At 34.6% G+C, this 14,282-nt stretch overlaps 1 protein-coding gene across 1 annotated transcript in view; it reads left to right on the top strand.

Moving 5' to 3' along the window:
* Positions 1-14,282, top strand: part of shot (dystonin-like protein short stop) — a 1,739,701-nt gene that overhangs the window by 515,836 nt on the left and 1,209,583 nt on the right. The window contains exons 25-27 of the mRNA XM_090380932.1: positions 575-740; positions 9,346-9,429; positions 10,199-10,417. Coding sequence (XP_090237058.1) covers positions 575-740; positions 9,346-9,429; positions 10,199-10,417 — 469 coding nt within the window. The remainder of the gene's footprint in view (positions 1-574; positions 741-9,345; positions 9,430-10,198; positions 10,418-14,282) is intronic.

Here is a 14,282-nt window from a genome sequence, read left to right as displayed (position 1 = left end):
TAGTATTATCAAATTTGACAATGTTAGAAAAACATTTTTGGAACCTTAGTACTAATGGTGATTAACAGAGAAAAACAAATAAAAAAAAATTCTTGAGCCATTTCCTGGAATTGTACTAAATGTACTGCTTATTAAGCCAATGAACATTGATTTACCATGTTATCTAATTTAATGTAAAAAAATTTGTCTTTCTTTTCATCTTTCTCCATATTCTATAATTTTTTATTAATTGAGTAAATCTTTAATTCTTTTCTAATATTTACATTTGGTATTTATCTAATTTTGTACATCCGTTAACATATCTTAAAAATTTCATTTTTGCAGCTTTTATTGTTTATAATATGTCTCTTTGTTTTGGTATCCATGTTTCAGAACTGTAAAGAAGTGTTGGTATTGCCATTACTTTGTAAAATTTCAGTTGTGTTTCTTTCCTTGTTTTCTTAGCCTTGTTTTTTTAGTTTTAGTTTTTTACTAAAAAAAAGAAAAAAGAAAAAAAAATATAGAACTTAAATGTATTAGCTAGCTTTTAAGCATGAAATTAAATTAGTAACTTGTTTTTGATGTTTTGTTATAGAATACAGAGCTGTGAAACATCATCAGATTTCCTTCAAACATACAGAAATAAGATGGATAATGAAGAAAAGCTGTGGATATCACAAACAAGTGTCAAAGTTGACAACATGAAATCCTTAACAAAAATTTCATCACATGCTGTTAAACATGAAGTTGAATCAACTATGGTAAGTTAATTATCATTTATTATCATCATATATTTATATATTCTATATACATATAATTATAATAAATTTTACACCTTAGTAAATGTAATAAAAATTAGATAATCACATATTGTTGCATCATTTTTAAGTACCCTTTTGGAAATTTTTAGGTGGCTGTCTATCTTTTATGGTGTATAGGCTGAAGTAGTAAGTTTTTTTTTTTTTTTTTTGTTGGTTAATTCCAGGTTCTCGCCTACCTTTATAATATGCAGATTAAAGATAAGTTACCAGAAACATCATGACCTATTCCACTAATATAATGCAGAGAAAGATCATCTATTACATATTTTTGCTTCAGTATAGCTAAGTTTCTTGCCTTTAAAAAAAAAAAAAAAAAAAATGCTGAAATATTATTAGCAATCATTATCTTTGAATTACCATTGTTGAGGTTCATTTTTGTTACTTTGTAACATTAATAAAATCCAATTTGTTTAAACATATGATCTGAGTATCATTTCTGCATTCAAAAATAACTTAATTGTAATATTACCAAAATATTTGCAAAAAATTATTAAGATTTAAAGATGGTGAACTGATAATAACAATAGAGACCAATGTAGTCTACAGTATGTACATAATAAATTATTAATGTAATAACTAATTGTAATAAATTGTTGCTTGTGCTGACTGCACAAGCCTTCATATTAATTATACTGACATGTACAAATGTGGATAACACACATTGTTAAAAAAAAGTAAACTGCAAACAGTGCACAAAAATGTTTAATATATTAAAAACAAACATGTGAAAATTAAAACTGGCATTAGCATTAGTAGAAGCATATGATGCAAGACAGCAAGTTTTTATAGCATCAGCCAAAAAAAAGAAAAAAAAAAAAAACATCCCATTTCACTTATCCATTCACTCCAAATGTTTGTCTAGTTCTGCCTTCAACTTATTTAAGTTGTTGACCTCCACTAGAACAGATGAAAGTTTGTTCCAACTATTTACCACCTGCTGGCTAAAGGCAAATTTCCACACATCTATTCTACGTTTGTCTTTCCTCAATTTGAATATATGTCCCCCTCAGGTGAGTAATCTGAGCAAGAGGAAGAATCTCTCATCAGCATTGAGTTTGCTCAAACCATTAAAGGCCTTATACACCTCAATTAGATCACCTCACAGGTGTCTAGTCTCCAAATGCTGCAATTTGCAGAACTTAAGCCTTCCTTGGTAACAGCAACCCATTGCTCCGCTCACCAATCTGGTTGCCTTCTCTGTATTCATCCAGCAGCTACATCCTTCCTAAAATGAGGCCGACAGATCTATATGCAGTACCCAAGTTGTGGCCTGACCATTGACTTATACAAGGAGATAATCACCTCCTTATCCCTGCTAGCAAAATTCCTGTATATCATTGACAGGGCACCATGAGATTATGGTGCCTTGTCAACGATATACCGGCAAACTTCCGCACATCCGTCCTACAACTGTCCTTCCTCAATTTGAATTTATGCCCTCTCAGGTGATTATTCTCAGAAAGAGGAAGAATCCCATCAGCATTGAGCATTCAGCATGCTCAAACCATTCAAAGCTTTATACACCTCATTCAGATCATCTTGCAGGTGCCTAGTCTCCAGACACTATAATCTGCAAAACGTAAGCCTTTCCTTGTAAGAGCAACTCTTTGTTCCATTCAACTAATCTTGTTGCCCTTCTCTGTACTCGTTTCAACAGCTCTACATCCTTCTTAAAATGAGGCCTCCAGACCTGTGTACAGTATGCAAGGTGTGGCCTGACCATTGCTTTATACATGGGGATAATCACCTCCTTATCCCTGCTAGAAAAATTCCTGTATATCATTCACAAGACACCATGAGCTACTCTTGCAGACCATCTGCACTGCTCAGAAAACTTCATATCTGCCTGCACAATTAGCCCCAGGTCCTTTTCATTTTCTACCACTGTCAGTGTAGTACCACAGAGTTTATACATTACTCTGGGGTTACTGCTTCCCATATATAGTACTTTACATTTGTCAATGTTAAACTTCATTTGCCACCTCTCAGCCCATCTGCTGAACTTTTCTAGATCCTGTTGCAGCAATGTACTGTCATTAGTGTCTCTAACAACCATGCCAACCTTCGTATCGTCTGCAAACTTGGACATTAAGCCTAATATACCTTCATCAGTATCATTTATAAATACAGAAAACAACAATGGACTCTGAAGAACTCCACTGATAACATTTATCCACGAAGAGCAGTGTCCACTCTCTGTCTTCTCCCACTGAACCATCCCTTTATCCCTAGCAACAATTTGCTTCCAATGCCACACTGCTCCAATTTGCGTAGCAGTCTTCCATATGCAACAGTATCAAAAGCCTTTCTAAGATCCAAATATATGATATCAAAATTATTCTTTGCATCCAGTTCCTTTGTGACCACATCATAGTAACCAATCAAATTGGTCAGAAAAGACTTCCCCTTAACAAACCCATGCTGTGTCTGAGCTATAACTAAAGTCTTGTTTAGATGATACTGGAATGCTTCTTAAACCAGTTCCTCCATTAATTTCCCTGGAATAGAAGTTAAACTAACCAGTCTATAATTACTTGAGTCACCTCCTCTTTTGTGAATTGGAGTCACATTTGCATATCTTCAGTCCATCGGTACTCCTCTGAGTCCAAGGAAGCTGTCATAATTATGGCTAAGGGTTTGCTTTCTTCCTTTCCTGTCTCCTTTAATATAACTGGATAGAAACATAAGAAAGACACCCACCCTGGGTGTCTTTCTTATGTTTATCTTCAACAATTTCTCCTCCATTTTCCTCTGTTATTACGAAATCATCTAGCTCCCTGCCAGAGTTTAATTCGCCTTTGGCATTCCCCTCACTGAATAACTCCTCATGTGTGAATGTAGATACAAAATACTCATTTCAATAAGTAAATAAATTTTCTGTTTATACTCCGGGACAACCAAACGGTCAGAGGAGTTCACAAGATAGATAGAATACAAGAAACAGCACCATATTCAGTAGTCACGGGCTTGAACTGTGGTCTCTCAAGGCACGTGTACTTATGCACCCGCACGCCTGACCACTAGGCTACGGCAGCCTTGATAGACACCTGAGCAGGATCATCAACAGTGGAACCATCGATAGCCAGTGGACCAATCTAATTAATTCCTACTTTCTAGAGTTTACATAGGTAAAGAACTCTTTGCTGTTTTTTTTGTATCCTTTACCAAAGATTTCTCATAATCTGCCTTTGCCTGCCTAACCTCCTTTGTGACTTGGTTACAGACCAGCTTATATCTATCGTAGGCAGGTCAATCATTATTTTATATGTATCCCATGCATTCTTCTTCTCTGCCACATGTCTCATTAGTTCATCTGACATCCATTTAGGCCTAAACCTTAAACAATATTTCTTAGTTGGTATGTAAAGCCTAGTAGCTTCCAAGATAAGTTCTTCGAATGCTTCCCATTTTGAATTTGCTGTTGGTAACATCATCAGTTGGTCCCACCGTATAGAATTTAAATACTGTCTCAGACCATCGTAGTTGCTTTTACGAAAGCAAAAACCCTTCCCTTTATCCCCGACGGTAGTTGCCTCTTTGAGTAAATCCTACTTCAGCACACTGTGATCACTGCGACCTAGTGCTTCCTTTATCTGCAGATTCTCAATGCATGAAAAATCACTACTGATAATCAGATCACGACTTGATATCGATCATTTGACAGTTGATGATCCTACTCAGATAGCTCACAAACTGAATGAGTATTTTTCATTTACATTCACACCTGAGAAATTAGCATTAGTAGAGGCATACGATGCAAGAAAGCAAGCTTATGCAGCAACCATCAAAAAAAAAAAAAAAGAACCATCCCATTTCACACCTTTATTTGTTTGAAATGCCTGTCCAGCTCAGCCTTAAATTTATTTAGGCTATCAACTCCCACAACAAAAGATGAAAGTCTGTTCCACCAATCAACTGCTCGCTGGCTAAAGGCCAATTTCCGCACATCTATTCTACAACTCTCTTTCCTCAATTTGAATCTATGCCCCCTCAAAGTCTTAATCTGAGCAAGAGGAAGAATCCCATCAGCATTCAGCTTGCTCATCCCATTTCAAGGCCTTATACACCTCAATCGGATTACCTTGCAGGTGCCTACTCTCCAGGTGCTGCAATTTGCAGAACTTAACCCTTATTGGAAAGAGCACCCCTTTGTTCCCCTCACCAATCTTGTTGTCCTTGTTTGTACTCATTCTAGCAACTCAACATCCTTCTTAAAATGAGGTCTCCTGACTTGTAGACAGTACTCTAGGTGTGGTCTGACCATTGCCTTGTAAATGGGATAATCACCTCTCTGTCCCTGCTAGCAAAATTCCTATATATCATTAACAAGATCCATGACTTGCCCTGATAGCCCATCTGCACTGCTTAGCGAACTTCATTTTTGACTTCACAATTACCCTCAGGACTTTTTCACTTTCCACTTCTCTGAGTGTAGTACCCCACAGTTGGTACATTTCTCTTGGGTTGTTGCTACCCATATGCAGTACTTTGCATTTGTCAATGTTAAACTTCAGTTGCCACTTCTCAGCCCATTTGCCCAACTTATCTAGATCCAGTTGGAGTAGCATACTGGATTTACTAACGTTAACAACTCTGGCACCCTTTGTATCATCTGCAAACTTGAACATTAAACGTGATATACCTTCATCAATATCATTGATAAATATACAAAACAACAATGGGCCCAACACTGAACCCTGGAGACCTCCACTAATAACATTTGACCATGGAGAACAGTGTCCCTTGATTACCACTCTTTATCATCTCCCACTCAATCATTCCTTTATCACTGTAGCAACTTACCCTTAATGCCATACCCTCCAGTTTGTACAGCAGTCTTCCATGTGTAACAGTATCAAAAGCTTTCCTGAAATCCATTTATGTAATTTTAAAAATTATTTTTTGCATTCAGTTCCTTTGTGACCACATCATAGTATCCAATCAAATTGGTCAGACAAGACTGCCCTTTAACAAACCCATGATGTGTCTTAACTATTATTGCAGTCTTGTCTAGATGATCCTGCAATGTTTCTTTAACCAGTGATTCCATTATTTTCCCCGTAACACGAGTTAAACTAACAGGTCTTTAGTTACTTGTGTCACCTTTTGAACCCCCTTTGTGAATTGGGGATACATGTGCACACCTCTAGTCTATGGGGACCTCCCCTGAGTCCAAGGAAGCTCTCATAATTATGATTAAGAGTTTGCTTACTTTCTTTGCTGCCTCCTTTAATATAACTGGATAGATCTTATCCACCCCAGGTGCCTTTTTCGTGTTTAACTTCAACAATTTCTCTTCCACTTTGCTTTCAGTTATTACCAAATCAGTTAGCTTCCTGTTAGAATTTGATAAACTTCTGGCACTCCCCTCATTGAAAACTCCTCATGTGTGAATTTAGATGCAAAATACGTATTCAGTTCATCAGCTACCTGAGCATGATCATCAATAGTCAACCCATCTAGGTTAAGTTATCCAATTGATTCATCTCTTTGCATCCTTTTCCAAAGATTTCTTGTAATCTGCCTTTGTCTGACTAACCTTCATTGTGACTTGATTACAGTCTATCTTATATCTGCCATAATCTACTGTGTCACCTGATACTTTATATGCATCCCATACATTTTTCTTCCCTACCACGAGCCTCATTAATTAATCTGACATCCATTTATGCCTAAACCTTGAACAGTATTTCTTAGTTGGAATGAAAAGCCTCTTAGTGTCCAAAATTTTATCCCTGAAGGCTTCCCATTTAGAATTCAACGTTGGTAACACCTCAGTTGATCCCACTGTACAGAATTTAAAAACTGTCTGAGACCCCAGTAGGCACCTTTATATAAAACAAAAGCCCTTCCCTTTAGCCTTGATGGTAGCTGCATCTTTAAATAATTCCCACATCCAGAAATTATGATCACTATCACCGAGTGGTTCCTTTTTCTGCAAATTCTTAATGCAAGAATAATCACTGCTGATATTCAGATCAAGGATATTACTCCCTCTGTTTGCCTCTCCAACTTGTTGCTGTAGAAAACAGTTATCCAATAAATCCACAAAAGTCCTTCTAGTGTACGAGTGACCAACCCACAAATTCCAGCCAATATCTGTAAAGTTAAAATCCCTTTTTAAAGGGATTAAAATTAAACAGAGTGGGCAAGTAAAGTTAAAATTTACTTGCCCACTCTGTTTCTCTTGAGAATTTCTCATTATACGTATCAGATTCATTAGACCTATAACACACACCTACTCTCATTTTTCCTTTCCCAGTGCTTCTCTCACACCAAACAGACTCAACAGTGCATTGTCCACCAACATCAACTGGATACACTTCCTTAGATTTTATGTTTTTCTTAACTAACAACATAACCCCTCATCCATTCCTATCCTTTCTGTACCCATTGTACTCCCCAAATTCCAATTCTACGCTGCTTATGTCTGTGTGACACCATGTCTCTGATATTCCAGCAGTATCTGCTTTTGATATCTTGACTAGCATTTCAAGCTCATCAAATTTGCTAACTATATTTCTAGCATTTTTTTTTTTTTTTTTATTATTATTATTAGCCATATGGTGCAAGGAAACCTGAGGCTTATGCTGCACCAGCCAAAACAAAAAAAATAAATAAATTCCCACGTTAACCTGTGAGAGAGAGAAGGGAATCACCAAGAAAGCATGAAAGAGAAGCATGATGATATCTTCAGCTCAGTTTTGGTATACATGCACCTGTTTCTACTCTTAGTCACCCTAACACAGCCCATGTATTTACTTGTTCCACTATGACTCCTAGCAGTCCTGGAAATCTCCATTGTCTTGCTTTTTAGGCTGCTGCTCATTCTAATAGTAGCAGTGCAATAATCACTTTTCCCTCTGCCTGCGGCTACTGTTAACCTTTTAATCTGTGTATCCCCGCCAAGCTACTGTTTTCCGACCCCCCCCAACACTGCCTCAAAACATCAGCAAATATTCTTGCATCCTTTCTATTTAAGTGTACCCCATCCCTCTAGAAGTGGTCTCTCCTGTCAACAAGCATACACCAGGCTGAAAAAAATTCTATTCCTTGAGCCTTGCACAATCTCTCCAGGGCTGAATTGATTGACAAGGCTCTCATCATATACTCCCTCCTATCGTGTCTGGGTAGAATTACAAAGAGTTTCACATTCAACCTTAACTCTCAACTTTTTTTTTTTTTTCAACATTGACCTGTATTTGTTGAGTATATCTGGAGATCTCTTATTCTTAATGTCATTAGTTCCAATGTGTACAACAATATCACCTTTTATGCCCTTAAAAGATGATATCTTCTCTATAACATCATCAACTTTTGCTCCTGGCAGACATACCCTGGTCCTGTTCCACCTATCCTTCTTGCATAGTATATTGTCTGTCTGCGTGACAATAGAGTCACCAACAATAACTAATTAATGGCCAATCCATTTTTATGGACACTTCAATGAATAGGATATCTATTATTGTTATGAAAATAAATGCATGTTTATTGCAGTAACAATAAGAAATATATTGAATTGATCAATTATGAACATTTTACATCAATTTCTGTATCAAAGAAATTAATGTAATAATTTAAGTGACTGTTTATTTATTGTAAACAATTAATACCCTAATAGAGACTAAAAAGATTTTAGGACTAAAAACTTCAGATTATGGAAAATTCTCTAATTGAATAAATTAGTGGATAGCATCATGTTAGTTTGTAGTAAATCACCAAAGTAGGTGAAATGGCTTTGTTTTTGTTATATCTCATTCTGTGAATGCCTTCACATGAGTTTCACTGATATTGCACTACCTCCAATAAACAACGCTTCTCCAGTGGTGAAGACTAATATTACTTATTCACAGTGGATACTACCACCCAGATGGCACCATTTCACTGTATCACCATTACCTTGTTATACATTCGCAATATGAGATATAACAAAAATGATGCCATTTCACCTGCTTCGGTGATTTACTACAAATTAACATGATGCTATTCACTAACTTGGTCGATTAATAACTGAACTGAATTTATTTATTGGGTTGAAGAGATGAATATCATTTTGAATGCTGTTTCAGTGATTTTCCTGTAGAACCACGACTTAAAGTACAATTATTTCCATTTTTTCAGTCCTGCGAAGAAACATCTGAATGGTAATTCTATTGCAAAGCATATCATTGAAGTTATTTGTACATTCATAACTATTACTATTTAAATATAATTGGTTTAATGCCAGGGTTAATAATGTGGTTTATAGTTATTTAATCCAATGTGTAGCCCAATAGTGTGCCATAATGGAATGAATATCTGAAGAAGTTTGAACTCCGTGTATCTTATTAATGAAATGCTCTCAGGCATAATTAGCTATTAATTAAAATTATAGTATAATAGCTATTATTTAAGATTTATGTATGGAATGCTAGTGAAATATTTTTTTTTTTTTTTTTTTTTTTTACGTTTAATTTTCTCACTTATATTCAGTCACTAAATACTTGAAAAAAAGAAAAAAAAAAAAAAAAAAGAGTTATCTGCTGACAACATTTTATTTCTACAGAATCTGTATAGTGCCCTGGCAGAAAGGAAGCCAGCTATAGAGCAAGCTAATATTGCTGGAGGAAGATACATAAAAGAGGCTAAGGTATGATATAACATAACTGAATGGGCCTTACAAACCAATGTAAAATTGTTAACCATTTAATGTGGCAATAAAGTTTCTAATTAAAGCCTTTTAACATAACTAAATTTTTAATATGCACTAAACTTTTACTGTATTCTGCTAAAATGGCAATTATTAAAAATATTAACCTTCTAAGAAATCAGTAGATGAAATTTTAAGAAAAAATGAAAATGACATCCAGTTACCCTTGTATGAATTTAAATGCACCTATGCTATTTGTATCAGTTATGCAAAATTTTTGTTCATTATTTACTTCTTCCCCGATTCACCTTTTTCCTAATATTTCTTTAATTCCTGCTTTATTTTTTATTTTTTTTTTTTAATTAAAAAATTCAATATTACCTTTATTTTGTTACTCTACATCATCATATCTTTATTCCTTTCTTTACGAGCGCACTGCATGACTATATTCACTAGATTTAGCTTGGATGAGAAGAGAAGGTGAATAAATTTTTATGTGAATATGTTGCTTATTCTGCCAAGAGCCCTGTTCATTTTTCTCTGTTTTTCCTAAGACCTTCAGAATGTATATCTACCCACCTGCCCACTCACTCGCTGTCTCACCTACCTACCTATCCACCCACCCATCTGTCACATCTGATGCCTGTGATCCTTTAGCTCATGTACTCCCTCCAGTACTTGCACCTCTCCCAATATTTCCACTCCCTTGCAAGGATTATCCTGAAATACATTAAGTAAATTGGAGTGAGCCTGTCTGTCCTCTGCATAGATCCATGATGTACGTCAGAAGAAGTTCCTGGAGAGCCTTGAGGAGATACAACCTAGCCTTGATGCCGTAGTTGCTAAGAAGGCCAAGTTACTTTCAGGAGCTGATATTGTGAGCCAAGAATTAGATGCCTTAAACCAGGAATATACAAGTTTAGTGAAGAGAGTTATGCTCCATCTGGATGATTTGAAAACTCTTCTTTCTAAACAGGAAGATCAAAAGGTAATTTTTTTTTTTCGATCATAAAATATAGATTTTTACTATTTATTTTTATAAATACACATAAATTTATAAAACTTGCCTAATTGTATTTTAATTATTTTAATTCATTAATTATATTAATAAAACCGCTAAACATCATGAAGATTTGAATTTCCAATTGTTATAATATTTATACTTGTTTTCTAAAGAATACAAATATAACTATTTGAATAAACTTGTATACAAAGTTTATTCATTATTCAATTGGAGTACCAAGACTAATTAGCAACTTTTTTTTTTTTTTTTTTATATTCCTCACTCCACCATATTAAGCATACTAAAGTCATGTGTATTTATAATAATGAATTCAGATAAATGTATGTTATTTTTTGCTTCCCACAAATGATTCATTCTTTGTCATGTTTCCGTGTGCATTTTAATATTAATAACTGACATAAGAAAGAAATAAAGGAATTTTATGAAAAATTTCTTTTTGATTCTATGATTAATTCTGTTTCATATTTAAAATATTGCTTTTTGTTAAGAAGCATAAATAATAAGAATTTTAATATATTATATTTAAAATAATATATATAATTTCTGAATATATTAATAATAAAATATTTATACAGTATTAATAATATAAAATTTATATTTAATATATAAATAATAATACTTTTATGTTAAGAAGCATTAATCTAATGCAGTCTATTTATGCAGTCTATTATCCTTCATGTTGCTTATGTGGTGTGTGTGTGTGTGTGTGTGTGTGTGTGTGTGTTATTTGAGAGGTTTCTGTATCAGTGTTTTCTGTGTTTGCGTAAAACTACTCACCTATGTTGTGAATGATAGAGATAGAGCTTGTAAGTATATATTTTTATATTTTGTGTACTCATTGTGTATTGTGGTTATAGGCTAACAGAAGGCAAAATTAGTAAAGTATTTAGGACAGAAGTAGACACTCCTGCCTAATTGTACACTAATAGTCCAAAATGTTGACAAATATTTAGTTTGAAGAAAATAAACAGTACTGTGTATGATTGAAGAATATAAAGCTGGTGCTCAGGTTATCCAGGAGTGCAATTTCCTGATTAAAGTTAATGCCAGTAGCATGGCAAAACTGTAGAGTGAAAATAATAAATTAAACAAAATAATTAAATCAACAAGGAGGGAGAAGAAAAGGTAACAAGACTAAAAATTTTGTTATTGGGTTGAAGAGATGAATATCATTTTGAATGCTGTTTCAGTGATTTTAGGAGTAGTTAACTTCCTGTAGAATCCCATGACTTAAATATTTATTTACAATTATTTACATTTTTTCAGTCCTGCGAAGAAACATCTGAATGGTTTTCCTGATATATATATATATATATATATATATATATATATATAACTAATAGTAAATTTAAAATCAAAATTAAAGTTAATGCTAGTAGCATGGAAAAACTGTAGTGCGAAAATAATAAATTAAACAAAATAATTAAATCAACAAGGAGGGAGAAGAAAAGGTAACAAGACTAAAAATTTTAGCATAAACTCTCCAAAATAATTTTGAAATCCAATTAAGAATCATAAAAATCCATTTAATTTTAATGCCAATTACATAAAAATTTACCGACTCCCTCCTAGTGTGGTGCCAGGTCCAAATTGCGTGAAATATCACAGATAGAGACTAAACTAACTACAATAAAATAAAATAAAATTAATAAAAATAGACTGACCATTATGCCCCATATTGACAGAGGACCACAAGGGAATTAATGGTCAGGGAATCACTGCATTTCAATCGTTAGACAAAACCCCGGGATGGCGAATGGATCAAATGATCAGTCCACCATCCGATCCCCGGATTGAACCAGCAATGCAGAGGATTTGAATAACAGTGGTTATTCAAATCGGTGATCAACGTTACTCGCAGTTATTACAAAATCACTTACCTCCCTGTTAGAGTTTAATAAACTTCTGGCATTCCCCTCCTTGAATAACTCTCATGTGTGAATGTAGATGCAACGTACTCATTCATCCTAAACTCCTTTGTTAAGTGCACCAATCCGATTCATCCTTTTCCTTATAGAATTTACATAAGTAAAGAAATCTTTGCTGCTTTTCTTTGCATCCTTTGCCAAAGATTTCTCATAATCTGCCTTTGCCTGCCTAAACTCTTTTGTGACTTGTTTACAGACTAGCTTATATGTGCCATAGGCTTCTGTGTTGCATGGTAATTTATATACATTTTTCTTCTCTGCCACAAGCCTCATTAATTCATCTGACATCCATTTAGGCCTAAACATTAAATAGTATTTATTAAATAGTATTTTTTAGTTGGTATGAAAAGCCTAATACCCTACAAATTAAGTTCCTGAAGGCTTCCCATTTAGAATTCACCCTTAGTAGCATCATCAGTTGATCCCATTGTATAGAATTTAAAAACTCTCTGGGACCACTGTAGTTACCTTTACGAAGGCAAAAACCCTTCCCCTTACCCCTGATGGTAGTTACATCTTTAAATAAATCCCACGTCAGTACACTGTGATCACTGCTACCTAGTGGTTCCTTTATCTGCAGATTCTTAATGCATGAAGAATTACTGCTTATAATCAGATCAAGAGTATTACTCCCCCTGGTTGCCTTTTGAATGTGTTGCTTTTGAAAACAGCCATCCAATAAATCCACTTGTTCTCGCACAATAGTCTTGCTATTGTGCAAGTGACCAATCCACAAGTTCCAGTCAATATCTGGAAAGTCAGAATCCCCCATTATAAAACATGGAAGAGAAATTGTTGAAGTTAAACATAAGAAAGGCACCTGGGGTTGATGGGATCTATCCAGTTATATTAAAGGAGGAAGCAAAGTAAGTAAGCAAACCCTTAGCCATAATTATGAGAGCATTCCTTGGACCCATGGAATGGAGATCTGCAAATGTATCCCCAATTCACAAAGTGGGATCTAAGGGTGACACGAGTAATTACAGACCAGTTATTACACGAGTAATTACAGACCAATAATGGAGTCACTGGTTAAATATGCATACAGGATCATCTAGACCAGTGGTGTCCAACCTATGGCCCGCAGGCCGGATCCTGCCTGCAAATAATTTTTATAAGGCCTGCACGGAAAGTGAACTAAAACAGCATCGATCGCCACTACGTGTACAGGCATGCAAGTGTCCAGCTCGACTGTATCAAATGTGTACATGTGGTTCAATGCAGTCATATGTACGCTAAAGGCAGTTATGTATTTTGATATAACTTGTTCATTGCATTGAATTAATTATTAACTTGTATTGAATTTAAAAAAATCATTCTTAAAAATGTAGACAATGTAGGGTAAAAAAAGGGGGAAATCGATTTGGAGTGTTGTGTTTTTGATCCAAGTTGGACTGAAGACTTTCTTTATTGATTACCACGAAAAAGCAGTGTGTTTGGTGTGTCGGGAGACTGTGTGAGTTTTTAAAGAATATAATTTAAAACGACACTGATTCCAATCATAAATCTTATGATCAACATAAAGGAGTGCTGCAAAAAGAAAAGTGTCCAAAGTTACAAAATGAATTAAGAAAACAACAAAACATACTGAAAACTTATCAGTCAAGAAATTTATCTGCTGTTCGTGCTAATTATTAAGTTGCACATTTGATCGCTTTTGAAAGTAAACCATTCAATGATGGTGAATTTGTTAAGTGTTGTTTGTTAAAATTTGTGGAAAAATTTGTCCAGAGAAATGAACAATGATACAAGATATTAGTTTGTCTCGACAAACAATTATGCGAAGAGTAGAAGATATTGGAAAGAATTTGTTTGACAGCTTTTGGAAAACGTAAAACAAATGAAATATTTTAGTGTATCACTGGATGACAATACTGATGTAAAGGACACAGTCCAACTCC

Source organism: Mastigoproctus giganteus, chromosome 9, assembly GCF_048544385.1.
Source record: "Mastigoproctus giganteus isolate SK-2022 chromosome 9, ASM4854438v1, whole genome shotgun sequence".
Taxonomy (NCBI): Eukaryota; Metazoa; Arthropoda; class Arachnida; order Uropygi; family Thelyphonidae; genus Mastigoproctus; species Mastigoproctus giganteus.
Note: the sequence above shows the minus strand (reverse complement) of the source record. Positions and strands in the feature narration are given on the sequence as shown.